The sequence below is a fragment of the Pseudophryne corroboree genome, chromosome 1, assembly GCF_028390025.1.
Source record: "Pseudophryne corroboree isolate aPseCor3 chromosome 1, aPseCor3.hap2, whole genome shotgun sequence".
Lineage (NCBI taxonomy): Eukaryota > Metazoa > Chordata > Amphibia > Anura > Myobatrachidae > Pseudophryne > Pseudophryne corroboree.
The window spans coordinates 82,701,807-82,722,089 of NC_086444.1; the positions used below are offsets into that span (position 1 = coordinate 82,701,807).

At 46.3% G+C, this 20,283-nt stretch overlaps 1 protein-coding gene across 4 annotated transcripts in view; it reads left to right on the forward strand.

Annotated features, from left to right (window-relative positions):
• Window positions 1-20,283, forward strand: part of NIPBL (NIPBL cohesin loading factor) — a 319,095-nt gene that overhangs the window by 150,927 nt on the left and 147,885 nt on the right. For all 4 annotated transcript variants that reach the window (XM_063961101.1, XM_063961110.1, XM_063961082.1 and 1 more), the window contains exons 18-27: window positions 10,444-10,595; window positions 11,264-11,344; window positions 11,845-11,945; window positions 16,101-16,233; window positions 16,317-16,399; window positions 16,483-16,615; window positions 16,779-16,922; window positions 18,080-18,169; window positions 18,306-18,517; window positions 18,602-18,704. In XM_063961101.1, the coding sequence (XP_063817171.1) occupies window positions 10,444-10,595; window positions 11,264-11,344; window positions 11,845-11,945; window positions 16,101-16,233; window positions 16,317-16,399; window positions 16,483-16,615; window positions 16,779-16,922; window positions 18,080-18,169; window positions 18,306-18,517; window positions 18,602-18,704 (1,232 nt within the window). The remainder of the gene's footprint in view (window positions 1-10,443; window positions 10,596-11,263; window positions 11,345-11,844; window positions 11,946-16,100; window positions 16,234-16,316; window positions 16,400-16,482; window positions 16,616-16,778; window positions 16,923-18,079; window positions 18,170-18,305; window positions 18,518-18,601; window positions 18,705-20,283) is intronic.

A 20,283-nucleotide genomic window follows, 5' to 3' on the forward strand; every position in this document is an offset into this window, starting at 1 on the left:
GGGCGCCCTGGGCAGCAACGATAGTACCTTATTCTGGCTAAAAATACATCACATATAGCCCCTGGGGGCTATATGGATGTATTTAACCCCTGCCAGGTCTCAGAAAAACGGGAGAAGAAGCCCGCCGAAAAGGGTGCGGGGCCTATTCTCCTCAGCACACAGCGCCATTTTCCCCTCACAGAAATGCTGGTGGGAAGGCTCCCAGGCTCTCCCCTGCACTGCACTACAGAAACAGGGTTAAAACAGAGAGGGGGGGCACTTATTTGGCGATATGTATATATATATTAAAATGCTATAAGGGAAAAACACTTATATAAAGGTTGTCCCTGTATAATTATAGCGTTTTTGGTGTGTGCTGGCAAACTCTCCCTCTGTCTCCCCAAAGGGCTAGTGGGGTCCTGTCCTCTATCAGAGCATTCCCTGTGTGTGTGCTGTGTCGGTACGTGTGTGTCGACATGTATGAGGACGATGTTGGTGAGGAGGCGGAGAAATTGCCTGAAATGGTGATGTCACTCTCTAGGGAGTCGACACCGGAATGGATGGCTTATTTAAGGAATTACGTGATAATGTCAACACGCTGCAAGGTCGGTTGACGACATGAGACGGCCGGCAAACAAATTAGTACCTGTCCAGGCGTCTCAAACACCGTCAGGGGCTGTAAAACGCTCATTTACCTCAGTCGGTCGACACAGACACGGACACTAACTCCAGTGTCGACGGTGAAGAAACAAACGTATTTTCCTTTAGGGCCACACGTTACATGTTAAGGGCAATGAAGGAGGTGTTACATATTTCTGATACTACAAGTACCACAAGAAGGGTATTATGTGGGGTGTGAAAAAACTACCTGTAGTTTTTCCTGAATCAGATAAATTAAATGAAGTGTGTGATGATGCGTGGGTTTCCCCCGATAGAAAATTATTGGCGGTATACCCTTTCCCGCCAGAAGTTAGGGCGCGTTGGGAAACACCCTTTAGGGTGGATAAGGCGCTCACACGCTTATCAAAACAAGTGGCGGTACCGTCTCCAGATAGGGCCGCCCTCAAGGAGCCAGCTGAGAGGCTGGAATATATCCTAAAAAGGTATATACACACATACTGGTGTTATACTGCGACCAGCGATCGCCTCAGCCTGGATGTGCAGCGCTGGGGTGGCTTGGTCGGATTCCCTGACTGAAAATATTGATACCCTTGACAGGGACAGTATTTTATTGACTATAGAGCATTTAAAGGATGCATTTCTATATATGCGAGATGCACAGAGGGATATTTGCACTCTGGCATCAAGAGTAAGTGCGATGTCCATATCTGCCAGAAGATGTTTATGGACACGACAGTGGTCAGGTGATGCAGATTCCAAACGGCACATGGAAGTATTGCCGTATAAAGGGGAGGAGTTATTTGGGGTCGGTCCATCGGACCTGGTGGCCTCGGCAACAGCTGGAAAATCCACCTTTTTTACCCCAAATCACATCTCAGCAGAAAAAGACACCGTCTTTTCAGCCTCAGTCCTTTCGTCCCCATAAGGGCAAGCGGGCAAAAGGCCAGTCATATCTGCCCAGGGATAGAGGAAAGGGAAGAAGACTGCAGCAGGCAGCCCATTCCCAGGAACAGAAGCCCTCCACAGCTTCTGCCAAGTCCTCAGCATGACGCTGGGGCCGTACAAGCGGACTCAAGTGCGGTGGGGGGTCGTCTCAAGAGTTTCAGCGCGTAGTGGGCTCACTCGCAAGTGGACCCCTGGATCCTACAAGTAGTATCCCAGGGGTACAGACTGGAGATTCGAGACGTCTCCCCCTCGCAGGCTCCTGATGTCTGCTTTACCAACGTCTTCCTCCGACAGGGAGGCAGTATTGGAAACAATTCACAAGCTGTATTCCCAGCAGGTGATAATCAAAGTACCCCTCCTACAACAAGGAAAGGGGTATTATTCCACACTATATTGTGGTACTGAAGCCAGACGGCTCGGTGAGACCTATTCTAAATGGGAAATCTTTGAACACTTACATACAAAGGTTCAAATCAAGATGTAGTCACTCAGAGCAGTGATAGCGAACCAGGAAGAAGGGGACTATATGGTGTCCCTGGACATCAAGGATGCTTACCTCCATGTCCCAAATTGCCCTTCTCACCAAGGGTACCTCAGGTTCGTGGTACGGAACTGTCACTATCAGTTTCAGACGCTGCCGTTTGGATTGTCCACGGCACCCCGGGTCTTTACCAAAGTAATGGCCGAAATGATGATTCTTCTTCAAAGAAAAGGCGTCTTAATTATCCCTTACTTGGACGATCTCCTGATAAGGGCAAGGTCCAGAGAACAGTTGGAAGTCGGAGTAGCACTATCTCAAGTAGTTCTACGACAGCACGGGTGGATTCTAAATATCCAAAATCGCAGTCGTTTCCGACGACACATCTGCTGTTCCTAGGGATGGTTCTGGACACAGTCCAGAAAAAGGTGTTTCTCCCGGAGGAGAAAGCCAGGGAGTTATCCGAGCTAGTCAGGAACCTCCTAAAACCAGGAAAAGTGTCAGTGCATCATTGCACAAGAGTCCTGGGAAAAATGGTGGCTTATTACGAAGCGATTCCATTCGGCAGATTCCACGCAAGAACTTTTCAGTGGGATCTGCTGGACAAATGGTCCGGATCGCATTTTCAGATGCATCAGCGGATAACCCTATCTCCAAGGACAAGGGTGTCTCTCCTGTGGTGGTTACAGAGTGCTCATCTTCTAGAGGGCTGCAGATTCGGCATTCAGGATTGGATGCTGGTGACCACGGAGGCCAGCCTGAGAGGCTGGGGAGCAGTCACACAGGGAAAAAATTTCCAGGGAGTGTGATCAAGTCTGGAGATTTTTCTCCACATAAATATACTGGAGCTAAGGGCAATTTACAATGCTCTAAGCTTAGCAAGACCTCTGCTTCAAGGTCAGCCGGTATTGATCCAGTGGGACAACATCACGGCAGTCGCCCACGTAAACAGAAGGGCGGCACAAGAAGCAGGAGGGCAATGGCAGAAACTGAAAGGATTTTTCGCTGGGCGGAAAATCATGTGATAGCACTGTCAGCAGTGTTCATTCCGGGAGTGGACAACTGGGAAGCAGACTTCCTCAGCAGGCACAACCTCCACCCGGGTGAGTGGGGACTTCATCGGGAAGTCTTCCACATGATTGTGAACCGTTGGAAAAGACCAAAGGTGGACATGATGGCGTCCCGCCTGAACAAAAAACTGGACAAGTATTGCGCCAGGTCAAAAGACCCTCAGGCAATAGCTGTGGACGTTCTGGTAACACCGTGGGTGTACCAGTCGGTGTATGTCTTCCCTCCTCTGCTTCTCATACCCAAGGTATTGAGAATTATAAGACGTAGAGGAGTAAGAACTATACTCGTGGCTCCGGATTGGCCAAGAAGGACTTGGTACCCGGAACTTCAAGAGATGCTCACAGAGGACTCATGGCCTCTGCCGCTAAGAAGGGACTTGCTTCAGCAAGTACCATGTCTGTTCCAAGACTTACCGCGGCTGCGTTTGACGGCATGGCGGTTGAACGCCGGATCCTAAGGGAAAAAGGCATTCCGGAAGAGGTCATTCCTACCCTGGTCAAAGCCAGGAAGGAGGTGACCGCACAACATTATCACCACATGTGGCGAAAATATGTTGCGTGGTGTGAGGCCAGGAAGGCCCCATGAAGAAATTTCAACTCGGTCGTTTCCTGCATTTCCTGCAAACAGGAGTGTCTATGGGCCTCAAATTGGGGTCCATTAAGGTTCAAATTTCGGCCCTGTCGATTTTCTTCCAGAAAGAATTGGCTTCAGTTCCTGAAGTCCAGAAGTTTGTCAAGGGAGTACTGCATATACAACCCCCTTTTGTGCCTCCAGTGGCACTGTGGGATCTCAACGTAGTTCTGGATTCCTAAAATCACATTGGTTTAAACCGCTTAAATCTGTGGATTTGAAATATCTCACAGGGAAAGTGACCATGCTGTTGGCCCTGGCCTCGGCCAGGCGAGTGTCAGAATTGGCGGCGTTTGTCTTAAAAAAAGCCCATATCTGATTGTCCATTCGGACAGGGCAGAGCTGCGGACTCATCCCCAGTTTCTCCCTAAGGTGGTGTCAGTGTTTCACCCGAACCAGCTTATTGTGGTACCTGCGGCTACTAGGGACTTGGAGGACTCCAAGTTGCTAGATGTTGTCAGGGCCCTGAAAATATAGTTTCCAGGACGGCTGGAGTCAGGAAAACTGACTTGCTGTTATCCTGTATGCACCCAACAAACTGGGTGCTCTTGCTTCTAAGCAGACGATTGCTAGTTGGATGTGTAGTACAATTCAGCTTGCACATTCTGTGGCAGGCCTGCCACAGCCAAAATATGTAAATGCCCATTCCACAAGGAAGGTGGGCTCATCTTGGGCGGCTGCCCGAGGGGTCTCTGCTTTACAACTTTGCCGAGCTGATACTTGGTCAGGGGCACACCCTGACTGAGGAGGACCTGGAGTTCTCTCATTCGGTGCTGCAGAGTCATCCGCACTCTCCCGCCCGTTTGGGAGCTTTGGTATAATCCCCATGGTCCTGACGGAGTCCCCAGCATCCACTTAGGACGTCAGAGAAAATAAGAATTTACTTACCGATAATTCTATTTCTCGTAGTCCGTAGTGGATGCTGGGCGCCCATCCCAAGTGCGGATTGTCTGCAATACTTGTACATAGTTATTGTTACAAAAATCGGGTTATTATTGTTGTGAGCCATCTTTTCAGATGCTCCGCTGTTATCATGCTGTTAACTGGGTTCAGATCACAGGTTGTACAGTGTGATTGGTGTGGCTGGTATGAGTCTTACCCGGGATTCAAAATCCTTCCTTATTGTGTACGCTCGTCCGGGCACAGTATCCTAACTGAGGCTTGGAGGAGGGTCATAGGGGGAGGAGCCAGTGCACACCACCTGATCCTAAAGCTTTTACTTTTGTGCCCTGTCTCCTGCGGAGCCGCTAATCCCCATGGTCCTGACGGAGTCCCCAGCATCCACTACGGACTACGAGAAATAGAATTATCGGTAAGTAAATTCTTATTTTTCTAAGTTAAGTTTTCTCTTTCATCCACCAGGGGACACTGGAGATACATTACACTGGGGTATAGACAGTGGTCAATGGGAGCTGGAACTTTAAGAAATTTAGAACTGTGAAGGCTCCTCCCTCTCTTTGCCCAATCAGCCCCGTCAGTTTTAAAATTGTAGAGGGAGCCGGTCACATCTGGCTGGGCTCCAGCCAGTTCTTTGTTTTTTAATCTTTATTTTACTTTTATTTTATTTTTTTCTTTTAATATTATCCCCAGGAGGAGTGGGGTCTGGGTCTCCAGCGACCTAACTAGCAGGGTTAGGCCTGTCAGCGCCTAACTAAAGAGGTGCTGCCAGCGCTCTCACCGCCTACTGCGTCTCCTGAGGTTTGCTATCGGTGAGTGCACTTGCACACACATTGTCTCGCGATCCTGCACTGCCTGCTGCTAGCTCTCTTTCTTCCCTCACAGGGTGCTAGAAACAGATTCCCATAAGGGAACGGGAATTATCGAGGGCCTGTCCTCTGGTCCCGTGTCCTCTCCTTTTTACAGACCCAGCCTGGGTAACAGAAGACCAATTCAGAGGAAGGACTTGTGAAGGTTATGAGATCTTCAACGAAGTCTATGTCTGCAGTTTTCCATAGACTCCTACATGCCTGACTACGATGCAGCAATCTTGTCCTGTCCTGAGATTAGGAGGAGGAAGGTGAGATGAGTGAATACTAAATCTTTAGTTCTGTCAGGTATTCAGATTCCTGATACGGACGTACCGAACTGCTAGGACTCTTATTGGTCCAGTAAAAATCAACGGTTTCTCAACAGCTAGACAACAACTATTGGCACCTTGGAGGCATCTAAATAAGCATTTTCTAATACTAAATGCTATTGTCTGTTTATTCTTTTTCCAAATTTTTTAACGCAACGGTGGGAAACTTCTCCTCCTGCGAGTTTTTGGGTTCCAAACTGCCAAATAAATCCACATTGCCATTTCCAGGAGTTACATCTCTCAAGGATCTGTCGGAACGTACATTGGATACTACTCTTACGTCTGTGCGTACTGCCACGGACGATTGTTACTAAGGTGGCAGAGTTCTAGGCTGACAAATTGGTAAACAGTAGTTCTCGTTAACCGACAGGTCAGTTCCCAGATTTCAGCCTCATCAATAGCAGCCCGTAGGGCGCTCTGGCTTTGATTCGGGCAGACGAACACGGAGTCCAAACGGACGATTGAAACCTACCGTTTACCAGTAGCATCCTCTTTAGTCTGGAATTGGAGAAGTGGATTTCTCAAACCTACAGTCCACCCTGTACATTCTGGAATTCTTCCTTGGATGTTGTTCGGACTCTATGTATTTAAGTGGCCTGGCCGCCGCCATTGCGTTAATCTGAAGCATTGTTCGTTTTGTCCGATGCGGTTCGGAGAGGCTGTCCAGCTTTCAAGCAGACTTTGACTAGGTGGCTTTGGCTAGTCCTCCGTCAGGCTTACTTGAGCAATGCTCAGCAGCCTCCAAAACCCTTCTATTCAGGCGGTTTCCCCCTGTTCGGTGGGATAGTCTGTGCTGCGCGTCGTGGGGCCTCCACGCGGCCCCTTGGTCCATTGTGCGTAAGTTTGACAATTCTGTGCTTTATGCTTCCAGTTTTGCTCGCCTTGGTTGTTTAAGTTCCTCAGAGCTTTCCCTCCTGGGGGTGGGGTGGGGGTGGGGGGTAACTTTGTGGGGGTGTAGTATGTGATGCCGACAGCTGGCATACGACAGCTGGGCACGGTGGCACGCTATCTATTCTCCAGGGAAGTCGTGGACCCCCAAGAGGGAGAAAAGATGTCGGTATGCCGGCGCCGGTATGGTGATCGCCGGGATCTCGGCCGCCGGCACCCCTTTGTGGCATCCTCAGTGTAATGTATCTCCAGTGTCCCCCTGGTGGATGAAAGAGAAAATAGAATTTTGGTAGCCACTGATAAATCCGTTTCTCTGATTAGACAGGGGACACTGGACGGCCCTCCCAGCGCTGCTTCACCTGCCTGTTGTGTTCTTGTTTGTTGTGTGTTCTCTGTTCTTCCTGTTTCCGTCTTCTCGGCTCATTTTTAACTGAAAGGGTTGATGGGGCATAGAGGGAGAGGAGCCTTCATATTTCTAAACTTCTTAAAGTGCCAGCTCCCACTGACCACCTTCTATACCCCAGTGTAATGTATCTCCAGGGTCCCCTGTGGAATCAGAGGAACTGATTTATCGATGAGTACCAAAATCCTATTTTCTTAAGTAGCCTTTTTGTGGACAATGAAATCATGGGAAGAGGCACTCCCCAGCTTAGTAGCATGTGCCCTCACATATTTTGGAGGGTCTCTGCTACTACGTAAGTTATCTAGCAATTCATTTTTTTATTTTTTTTTCAATGCATTATTGTTAAGACCAAAAGGTCATCAAAAGCTCTGAAGTCTAATTAAAGTATGTTCTCACTGCCTGGTGACATCCAACAAACAAAATATGGATCCTTCTACAGAAGACTGGCCACATACTAAAGTCGGAGTGACTCTCGTTGCCATTGAGATTGCTAACAGAAAATTTGTTTCCAAGTAATGAATTTCAGCTCTGCCAAATCTGTCTTTTTAAAAGTAGGTTTTTGTATAGGAGCGATGTATATCGGCTGATACAGTATATGTAGCAAAAGTGTATACAGGAAACAGAACGAGGTTCCTCTGAAAAAAGACACAGTTCTGAAATCTGGACGTTAAGAAAGATTAGACTCATGTCAAGTATGAGGGAACCCTTTGTCCTCACACCCAGAGATATAAATCTCCCATATGCTGTGGAACATTAATATTAGGCCAGTTTTCTTGCTTTAGGCATGGTCTTCACTGTGCATTCAGGAAAACTTTTGGCTTTAAGAATCATGGCTTCACTAGCTACTTCTGAAATGCTAGCCAAGCTAAATTCTGACAATAAAGTGGCCCTGACTTCACAGGTACTTTCTTAGAGTAATACAGCAAGATGGATCTGTTGCTGTTCTGAGAATGTGTGTACTACAGTCTTCTTGGCCTATCCGCCACAAATATCCTATGAACAGTTTTTTTTTTTTGTCTTAGACACTTGGAAGCACGCTTACTGGACGGAACAAGTAAAGTTGATATCTTGAGAGGACCAGCGTGTGGTCCACCAAATACCTTTTCCTGATTCTTTTTCCTTGAGCATTTATGCTCCCATTTAGTGGTTCAGCAAGATGACATTAGGCAGACGTATTCCTTCAATCTGTAGAAATACTTCTGGATTAAGTAGCCATCCTCTGGGGTGGAGGACATGAGTTTGCCTCCAAGCTCATTACAACCTGTACTAATGAGTACTGAAATTATTGTACCGTGTGTTTCTACCCAGCGTATAAGGGATCTTTTGGCGTCTCCCTGATTGATGTACACAATGGCATTATCTGGATGAATCTTTAACACTTTTCTTCATAAGAGAGTATGTGCTGCAACTAAAGATGAGTACACATGATACAGGTATCAGACTGATTCTTCGAATTGTATAGTGTGTATGGGGGAGTGTTAGATGGTATATGGCTTCAAATGCACCTTCAACAGGATCTCCTAATCCCAGTGAAGAGATTTGAGCAAAGTACCCACCGTGCTAGAAATTACTCAGTGTACACACTAAAACGACAATCCGATTAGGAGCTTTGACTCCAAGGTAGACCACAGCACTTGGAGACCATACTGAAGAGGCACAGCCCCCAAGCCCTGATAAATGACATCTATTGTCACTATTGTCTTGTCCCAAATAGTGAAGGAGCGACTTTTGTGTTTGCCCATCATACAACCAGAGGATTCGTACTTTGGAACAGATTGATGACTGGACAGTTGGTAATGAGATTTCGAGGATTTGGAACTCCCTCGAGTCAACTTAAGCAAATTGCATCAGATCAAAGCTTGGGGTCTTTTTCCCCAAAATCTTCATACAAAAAATAAACAAAACTGTCTGACTGAGTCTTAGTAGAAACTTCTGCCAAGAGAGAGTCTTGTGTGTTCTGGCAAGAATATTCTGTTTGGTGTCAACCAGCAGCCCTAGAAAGCTAGGCCAGATACCAGCCTGGATTTCTGATCATCTACCCATGAGACTCTAGGGCTGTGTAGTCATCTGAATATATGAGCGTAGGGAAAATTGGCAAATAATTTTTTTGATCAGGAAGCCTTACAAACAAGTTATGATGGTCACTCGCTTGGATCTTTGAAGCACTAATCGCCATGGTCTTTGTGAATACCACCCGGACTGAAAGGTAGTGTAATTCTTTGCTGGCACCGAGATGGTTTATGTGAAAGTTTGCAGGTTGGTGTTTCAGCTGATTCCGCCTGGCAACCCTTATGCTACGCTCAACTTGGGCCTAAAAAACAAAAGGTCTGAAATCTTATCTCTAGGCTTCAGGGCCAGTAAGGACATTACATGAAAATTAAAGTGACTCATGTCCTCTTAGCAGCTGCATCTGTCTCCCAAACCTTAAGTTAGAGGGTACATTGTGCCCTGACCACTAGAGATGAAATTTTGGCCCAAATAAGTCTCGCATGAAGAGCACGTTTCCAATATACTCTGATGATGTGGTCAACCAAAGTCATCAATTCAAGTATGTTTTGCATGGCTACAGTACCTCTGGAAGCCACAGTATAAATGTTTTAAAATCTGTGTGTTCTGTGTGATTGGCTGAATTAGAATCTGGAATAGTCATGTTATATATTTTTTTTTTATTTGGTTAGCATTGAGTCAGGGGATACCGACTTTTCACTGGCCTGAATGTTGACAGTCTTCTGCATAGACATGAAGTTTACTACATAGTTTTGTATACAGAAGTACCTGTCCAAGTAGAATGAATCCTTCATATCAAAGTATTCAGCCAGTTCTCCTTCCTCCTGAGAGTCTAATCCCTCCCAATATTAGATCTCTGCAGCACTTACTTGGTTTTACTGACAAACTAGAGTCTTAAGTTCCTCTCCAAGGAAGCGACCTTCATTAAGCCCTGAGCTGATTGGTCCAGACACCCAGAGAATAGGGACAGTGGCTGATTGAGGTGCGGAACATCACCTGCTCCCTGTTCCGAGCAGACTGTGTCTAATGCCAGTGCACCCACTCTAGCAGCAACAGAAACACACGGTTCTACTGTGCCCCTGTTGGATGTTTGCTGCATGTTTGTCTATTAACAGTAAGTGTTAATTTAAACCAAACATATTTTTTTAAGTGAATTTGTTGAAGTTTAGTTTTTTCATCTAAATATCTGTTTGAAGCAGTTTATTTATTTTTTATTTTTTGCTAAATGATTTTAATTGTGCATAGCATAAGCAGAAACACAAACATGGAAGCAGCTGCATTCAACAACTAGACCAGTGGTTTTTAAGTGCTAACCCCTACTCATTGTGGTCTGCTTCTCTTTAGGCGGATTAATGAGTTCAAAAGCAAAACGCGCCAAGTGTTCAACCCATAAGCAGAGGGTCATTGTGATGCTGTACAACAAAGTGTGCGACATTGTGGCCAGTTTGTCGGAGTTGCTAGAGATTCAGCTACTTACTGACACCACGATCCTGCAGGTAAGTGTGTAAGCCCTCCTCTACCTATACACATTGGTTCTGCCTTGTTTCTACAATGTTGTCCGTCACTACATGTTCTTAATGCGTGTTACACTTCTGTGCTGAGAGCGCAAACATGTATGTAAGTTATATAGGAGAATAGGCAGACGCGCAGACTTCCTGACAAATGCTGTGCGTCATGTCCATTCCCCCATTGTGATTGGCTTTGATGATCTGTACAATAGGTTGGTATCGATATCCCAGGCCCGCCATTCCTAGCGGTCAGAATCCCGGCCGCGGGATGCCGGCAGCGGGGCGAGTGCAAAAGAGCCCCTTGTGGGCACAGTGGTGTGCTATGCTATTTATTCTCCCTCCAGGGGTGTTGTGAACACCCCAAGTGGGAGAATAGGTGACGGTATGCTAAGCGCCAGAATCCCGACAGCCGGGATATTGAATGCATTCCCTGTACAATAATACTGCTTTCTACGGAAATATTTACCAAGTACATAGCACACTGGTGTAAGGTGACTGACAGCACGCATCTACTAGCAGTCTGTTGGTCAGGGCTGTTTATGCTTTTAGCAGTCGTCCCTTTACATCATCCACCTGTAAGTGCCCTAGCAGCAGTTTATCCCTGGACTCTAAATACAGTGTCATGTTATTGTAACGGCTCTTATTGTTGTCTACAGGTTTCTTCAATGGGAATTACACCATTCTTTGTGGAAAGTGTCAGTGAGTTGCAGCTGTGCACCATCAAGCTGGTTACTGCGGTATGAAGCTGCATGATTGCTTCCCCCCCCTCTCCTACAGTTTGTACTCTATGCATAGAAATTGTTCTGTCATTTGTGACAAGCTCTCGGTCACACGTTCCTCTATGGGCCAGGAAGGTTCTCATTTCCACTCCCACTGGCTAGACTTCCCTCATTATTTCAGTCTCTTCTCACCAGCACTTGTGTCTCTTACAATCCTGCCCTCCCTGTGGACCACCTTAGTGTGGCTGGCTCTCTGATCTTGGTGGCAAATGATGCTGTCGCCATCACTTTACAGGTGGGCTGATCCTTCCCACTGCTTTCCAGGACAGCCTTTTAATATTTCCCAGGTACTGAGGGCACGTTGTGCCTGATAAATGACAATATGTAGTACTTTTCTTTTTTTTATTCTATTGCCTGTTTATGATTTTTGTTTTCTGACCAATGATGACACCGTGCATGTGTTCCCCATGCAAGCACAAAGGGATCCACAGGCTTCTTACACTACGTATTTCTCTCAGGTATTTTCCAGGTACGAAAAGCACAGACAGCTGATTCTGGAGGAGCTCTTCACCTCACTTGCAAGGCTGCCAACAAGTAAAAGAAGCCTGCGAAATTTTAGGTAATCTATCTTGTGTTTTTACTTTGTTTTATATCCTGTTATACACTTTCTCTGGTTGAAGATATCCTGGGGACTATATTGTACATCGGCTGAGCGGAGACATTGTGCCCTTGTATAAATTGCCAAGTGTCTCTAATTTCCAGAGACTTCAGAGTTTTCACCTATTCACTGAGTAAAGAAAATCTCCACCTAAGAGTTATTTATTGCTCGTTTCTTTCCACCGTGTGTTTGCTGCCCTTTTAGTCAGGAAAGACTAAAAGATCTGGACATGTATAGTTTGGAGCAGAGAAGGGAAAGAGGGGACATGATAGAAACTTTAAAATATATATTAAGGGTTTTAACAAATTCCAGGAGGGAAACAGTCTTCACGGGAAGAGAAGTATTAGAACACGAGGACATGTACTGAGACTGGAGCGAGATACAGATGTATCCACGTACATCTAGTCTCCTGGTATGTTAAACAGCCCTTCGAGTCACACCATGCCGCGACGTAACTTGGTAGCGCCAAGCACCTTTTTGTGCGACTTTTTCCATTAAAATGCCTTTTTTTTTTTCTCTTTGCATTGCTATGTGAATAGGACGCACAGGCAGCTTATGTTGATTACAATTAAATGCAGCATGCTTGTATTCTGTATGCGACCACAGCTGTATTTGAATATGAAATGGTACGCTACAGAGTTTTCCTAGTACACACAGAGATGGTAGAGGCTAATGGGACCTACACACTGGCAGATCCGCCGCAGAGCAGCCCAACGGCAGATATGGGTGACCCAGCGGCGGGAAGGGGGAGCAGTGACGGGGGTAGTGAAGTTTCTTCACTCTCCCCGTCACCCGGCTCCATAGCAGTGCAGGCAAATATGGACGGGATCGTCCATATTGGCCTGCATGCACAGCCGACGGGGCACCAGCGATGACTGAGCGCGGGGCCGCGCATCGTTCATCGCTGGTGACTCCACACTGAAAGATATGAACGGTATCTCGTTCAATAATGAACGAGATCGTTCCTATCTTTCACTCATATCGCCCAGTGTGTAGGGCCTAAAAGACAGTAGAACAATTTACACATGCTTGAGATAGACATTAGGATATCCTTGCAAAGAACTAAGGGGTATATGCAATAGCGGGCGAATTTCAGAAAAAGGCGAATTCCGGAACGTTTTCGCCTCAAAAAATCAATTCGCCTATGCAGTGCAGTACTTTTTCGCAAAAAAACGGACCGTCAAAATTCGCCTTTTCTCAATTCGCCTTTTTCCGCATTCGCCTTTTCTGCAATGGTACAGATGCTGCAATTCGCCTCCAGCATATTCAATTCAAGTTTGGAAATTCGCCTGCAGTGCTTTTAGACAGCAAATTTGCGATTTTCAATCCGCCGCACTTTGGAGGGTGAAAACAAAAAAATTTTAAACATGTTTTTTTGGGGTTTTTTTTTTTTGGGAATAGCAGATCTATTTATATTAGAAGGGATTAGGTTGTTTTTTTTTTTTGGGGGGAGGCACAAATATTATTTATATATTTTTTAAAATATTATTCTTTTTTTTTTTTTTTTTTTATTGCTGGAACGGTAAAATCTGAAAAAAAAATGGCGTGGGGTCCCCCCTCCAAAGCATAACCAGCCTCGGGCTCATTGAGCTGGTCCTGGTTCTAAAAATGCGGGGGAAAAATTGACAGGGGATCCCCCGTATTTTTAAAACCAGCACCGGGCTCTGCGCCTGATGCTGGTGCCAAAAATACGGGGGACAAAACAAGTAGGGGTCCCCCGTATTTTTAACACCAGCATCGGGCTCCACTAGCTGGACAGATAATGCCACAGCCGGGGGTCACTTTTATGCCGTGCCCTGCGGCCGTGGCATCAAATATCCAACTAGTCACCCCTGGCCGGGGTACCCTGGGGGAGTGGGGACCCCTTCAATCAAGGGGTCCCCCCCCCCAGCCACCCAAGGGCCAGGGGTGAAGCCCGAGGCTGTCCCCCCCCCATCCAATGGGCTGCGGATGGGGGGGCTGATAGCCTTTGTGATAATAAAAAGATATTGTTTTTTCCATTAGTACTACAAGTCCCAGCAAGCCTCCCCCGCAAGCTGGTACTTGGAGAACCACAAGTACCAGCATGCGGGAGAAAAACGGGCCCGCTGGTACCTGTAGTACTACTGGAAAAAAAATACCCAAATAAAAACAGGGGACACACACCGTCGACAGTAAAACTTTATTTCACACTACCGACACACACATACTTACCTATGTTCACACGCCGACATCGGTCCTCTTCTCCATGTAGAATCCACGGATACCTGAAAAGCAAAGTTCAATATACTCACCTTAACCAGGGTCCAGAGATAAATCCACGTACTTGGCAAAAAAAGAAAACGCATTTACCCGCACCAAAAACGGACTGAAAGGGGTCCCATGCTGACACATGGGACACCTTTCCACGATTAAGATCTGTCAGTGACAGCTGTCACTGACAGGTCTCTAAGCCAATCAGGAAGCGCAACTTCGTTGCGCTCACCTGATTGGCTGATCGCTGTGACAGCGCATCGCACAGCTCCCTCCATTATATTCAATGGTGGGAACTTAGCGGCTAGCGGTGAGGTCACCCGCCGGTCAGCGGCTGACCGGCGGGTGACCCCACCGCTAGCCGCTAAGTTCCCACCATTGAAAGTAATGGAGCGGCTTTGCGAGGCGCTGTCAGAGTACAGACGGCGTCCAGCCAATCAGGTGAGCGCCACGGCAGTAGCGCTTCCTGATTGGCTGAAGGGACATCAGTGACAGGAGTCACGTGATGTCCCGGCATTCGGGGGAAGGGGTTTGATGTGAAAACATTGGACCCCTTTCAGTCCGGTATGGCTCGGTGTTCGGTTTGTTTTTTTACAAAGTACGTGGATTTACCTCTGGACCTGGACCTCTGGACGCTGGAAGGTGAGTATAATTTTTTGACAGGTACCCTCGGATCGTCGGAGATCGTTGCAGTCGGCGTGTCAACACAGGTAAGTATGTGTGTGTCGGCGTATGAAATAAAGTTTTACTATCAAGGTGTGTGTGTCCTGTTTTTATTTGGGTATTTTTTTCCCAGTAGTACTACAGGTACCAGCGGGCCCGTTTTTCTCCCGCATGCTGGTACTTGTGGTTCTCCAAGTACCAGCTTGCGGGGGAGGCTTGCTGGGACTTGTAGTACTAATGGAAAAAACAATATCTTTTTATTATCACAAAGGCTATCAGCCCCCCCATCCGCAGCCCATTGGATGGGGGGGGACAGCCTCGGGCTTCACCCCTGGCCCTTGGGTGGCTGGGGGGGGGGGACCCCTTGATTGAAGGGGTCCCCACTCCCCCAGGGTACCCCGGCCAGGGGTGACTAGTTGGATATTTGATGCCACGGCCGCAGGGCACGGCATAAAAGTGACCCCCGGCTGTGGCATTATCTGTCCAGCTAGTGGAGCCCGATGCTGGTGTTAAAAATACGGGGGACCCCTACTCGTTTTGTCCCCCGTATTTTTGGCACCAGCATCAGGCGCAGAGCCCGGTGCTGGTTTTAAAAATACGGGGGATCCCTGCCCGATTTTTCCCCTGCATTTTTAGAACCAGGACCAGCTCGATGAGCCCGAGGCTGGTTATGCTTTGGAGGGGGGACCCCACGCCATTTTTTTTTCTGTTTATTCCCCGTTTTTTCCCGTTTTTAAAAATCAGGGCAAAATCCGCCAAATCGGCCGATTTTCGCCCGCGACCCTGGCAAATCCGTTTTTCATTGCATATGGTGAATTCCGGAAGCCACCTTCCGGAATTCACCTGGCGAATTTGGTCGAATTGAAAAAACGGCGATAATTGCCGCGATTTCGCCCGCTATTGCATATACCCCTAAGGCTCTAATAGGGTTTGAGGTATCAATAAGGTTGAAAAAGTGGCAGACTAGATGGGCCAAGTGGTTCTTCCCTGCCATCAAATTCTACGTTTCTTTGTAGTGAACTGTGCCATTGCTTTCTGGCAGTTACACCAAGGTAATGGGTCACGTCTTTTGTTCTGAACTTTGCATATTGTCATCTGATCAGAGATTACTGTATTCATGGAAAGCTGATGTACCAGTCGTAAGTTTCAACAAGTGAATTCCTATATGTGCCATCGTGTGTCTGTTTGCATGCACTTCTGATTGCTTGTATGCGCCAACAGGTTAAACAGCAGCGATGATGATGGGGAAGCTATGTACATCCAGATGGTAACTGCGCTGGTTCTTCAGCTAATACAGTGTGTGGTGCACCTACCATCAGATAGGGATAATCCAGAAGAAGAGTCCAACAAGAAAGTAAGATGATGCAGATTTTCCTGAAATACTGTGCGTTTCAAAACGCTCTTCGCACGTTCAGCAACCTGTCCTTGTGCTTTCAGATTGATCAGGATGTTTTCATCACCAACTCGTATGAAACCGCCATGAGGACCGCACAGAATTTTCTGTCCATTTTTCTCAAAAAGTAAGCAGGACACTTCATTGTTGTCAGTGGTCATTGGGCATCATTGTGCGTCTTTTTTCATGTGCGGTATTTATTTATCTTAGGTGTGGGAGCAAGCAGGGGGAGGAGGACTACCGGCCACTGTTTGAGAACTTTGTACAGGACCTTCTATCTACTGTGAACAAGCCTGAGTGGCCAGCAGCCGAGCTCTTGCTGAGCTTGTTGGGGCGACTCTTGGTAATGCTTTTAAATGTTTGTTTTCTTTCTTAGGGCATATTTTGTGTTAATTCTCTTTGGTGAAAAATAATTGATGTTAGTGACGGTCGATGTGCTGGGGTCCATATGTTATTTCTTTATGCAGAATTACCAGACACATTTATGCTGATGTTATTACTTCTAGGTCCATCAATTCAGTAACAAGTCAACAGAGATGGCGCTACGTGTAGCCTCACTGGATTACTTGGGTACGGTGGCTGCGCGGCTCAGGAAGGATGCCGTTACCAGCAAGATGGACCAAGGATCAATAAACAGAATCTTAAAACAGGTAGGAGACTCGGGTCTGTTTCTTCAATGAAATGCGTCTTTGCGTGCGATCAGGAACCTTACGGACACTGCATTATCTTGTACTCATCGGTACAGTGATTTTAGATTGCTGTATACTGTAATCTTATGTCCCTCACAGGGTCGGCAGGAAACCAAAGCTTTATATACCCTATAGGAAGAGAGATCATGACACCTAGAGCATCTCTCCAAGCCATGGCCATGTTACCGATGCGTTTTCTTCTCTACTTTTTCCTACACACATTGTGTATATTTTCTCACCTGTGGTATTTGAATAAAGCAGCCTGCCCTCGGAAATAGATTTGATCTTTCCATGATTGGAGTTACGTTTGGAGTCATAAACTTGCAATTTGAAGTGGCCATTTGTTAACCGTAAATTCTCATACCCTTCTCTTCATTTTGGTGTGTGAGAGACTGGCCAGAGGTCTGCGCTCTTCATAGTGCATTGTGAAGATTTATTTGGTTTGGAGGTTTTACCAGGCAGTTATGGGTTCTGTGTTAATTCTATCCGAAAGCAGCTTTCGGCTGGGCACGTCTTTGTGTCTTTATTATACTGAAATGGACTAGTGCAGGCCTGGTCAACCTAAAGGGCCCCATACACTAGAACGATAATGCCCGATTTCATCCGATTTTTGGCATTCGTTCGGATATATTGGGTGAAATCGGGCATTTTGGAGGTGTTTCCGATCCGATGCGCGTTCCCGCGCCCAAGATATATCGTATGCAGAAGGACAGCATACGATGTATCTTGGGCGATCCTGCCGCCGGGGAGAGCGGCTGCGACATGACGGTCGGACATGTCGCAGTAGTGTATGGGGCCCTTGAGTCTCTCCAGCTGCACATCCCAGCATACCCTGCCACAGTTTTAGCTTTCCCTTATAGCAAAACCGTGACAGGGCATGCTGGGACTTGTAGTTTCACAACAACTGGAGAGGTACAGGTTGGCAATGCCTGGACTAGTCCGTAAGTAAAATTGTTAGCTGTACTACCTTGGTGTTGCATTCTACTATCCGTTTCCCTTCAGTCCTAGAAGAGTTGGGCTCCCAGAACGAATGTTACCTAGAGACAGCGTTGTTCTGTTTATATTCTAGTCTGTGTAAGGTCTTTAATATGTGTATTCTCCGGCTTCCATCACTGCAGTCATCTGAGGGTGATGATGAGATTCAGCAGCTGCAGAAGGCTTTATTAGACTATCTGGAGGAGAACACAGAGACGGACCCATCTTTAGTGGTAAGTGTTGTTTGACCAGTTCTGTTACTTAACAGGGACGTGTCTGGCCTCTAGTAGAATAATAGTGTAATAATGTAACCTTCGGTTAGATGTATGTTATGCAGTAAAACATAACTTGCTGTCTCCTTTGCTTCAGTTTTCTCGGAAGTTTTATATAGCTCAGTGGTTCCGTGACACTACAATGGAGACGGAGAAAGCCATGAAATCCCAGAAGGATGAAGACTCAGAAGGAACGCACCACGCAAAAGAGGTTGAGTCCACGGGAGACATTATGCGGCGAGCAGAAAAGCGCAAAAAGTTCCTTCGTGGCATCATTAGAGCAGCGCCATCACAGTTTAGCACTTTGAAGTAAGGCTCAGAAGTAGTTTTCATGTCACTAGTTTCAGTTTATTACAGTATCGTAACTGTTTTATTTTCAATGTTTTACCATAGGTCAAGTTCTGACACCGTCGACTACGATGATGCATGTTTGATTGTGCGATACTTGGCCTCCATGAGGCCGTTTGCCCAGAGCTTTGATATTTATTTGACCCAGGTAAATATTAGGGCAGATTTCAACAACGCGTTATATAATTGTTTGGAGGTCTCATTTATAAAAAAAAAAAAAAAAACTATTTTTCTGGCCGAATTTAAATGGAAGTTTTCTTACTGGTACTTTTTTTTTTTCTTTCACAATTGTTTTTTTTCCAAAAATGAATTAAATACCTATAAGCGTTTTAAATAATATTATGCAAGCATTTCGGCTAATGGATGTCTAGCGCCACCCTGTGGGCAGATTTAAATGTTCTTTGTATCGTCATCCCCTTCCTATAATTTAGCATTCTCCCCCCCCACCCAATAATGTTGGTGATCCCAGACATTGTTCCCCCATCCCTGTGGCATATTCTAATCACCCTTATATTCTCTCTTGCCCACCAGTAGCATTCTCCCTCTTCCATCCTACCTGAGTAGCCCTAGATACCTAGGTGAACATATGTTCCCCTCGCATTTGACTATAGATCCCTTTGTTTCTCCCCTTCTCGTATATGTACTTAAGCAGAGTGTAATGGAGCCATTATTTGGGAGTTTTTACACATTTTTGCAGACTTGATGTCGGTATAGGGGTGTTGCAGTAAAATAAAGGGACAGTTCTGGGTCATCTCCATGGTCCAGTGCCCCCCAAGTGGACGGAAGAGAAACAATGCTTTTCGCAATTGTTCTCTCTCTGGCAGTGTCCTGTGGTTCTAGTATAGTAAAATAACAGTCCCTGCTGGGTGGGCAATATATTACAGGGTGGAGCACAAAGCATTGGTCCAGTGTCCCTCAGTGGGTTGGTGATAAGGATTTGATTTAAGTTGTGTAGCTGCTGCCATATTAATAGTGCTTTTATATAGAAATTCAATATGGAAAAAAATGGCAAACAAATATCTAGGCATTGAAAGGCAGTAGAGGGGAAATCCATCTTGTCTGTCTTCCTCACATTGAGTCCTGTCCTCGCTAACATAAATACACAGGTGGACAGGTCACGGTTTCCCACAGAATCAACACACTCATCTCGTAGTCTAGTCCTGTTTGCTAGGGTCGAGCCTCACCCACTTCAGGTGACCTGGCCCTTGTCAAATTCACCTAACTGAAATGCCATCAAATATTAAGGAACCGATTCACTTGTTTTGGGCGTCTAAATATCCAGTCTAAACTGCTAAACAATTGTTACAATTCACTTGTGTTAGGTAGCCCATGTGCTTGGTGCTCCCAAACAGAACGCGTCTAGCCGCCTAAAATGGCTAAACCTGTCTGAACACCCTGCTTTGGGCGTCCAAACGGTAGTGCAGAGTTTCCACACACTTCTCTAGCATCCATAAGGGATATTGGGGAATCTAGTACGATGGGGTGTCCTCTGCGGCTGCTGGACGCCTAAACGGCAGAAAGATGTAATTGCTGCCATTGGGCGCCCTCTAGTGGCAGCCGTGGGAAAAGCAGTTGAATCGGCCTCTTGAGAGTCTGTTTGGCTTGGTTTTCTAATCTGGGTTTATAAATTAGTAGCATATGCACAAGAATCCGTTTTATAAAGCTTTTCTATGTTTTCTTCCTTTCATATCCTCAATTGTATGACAATTCCGCTATCGAAATACTAT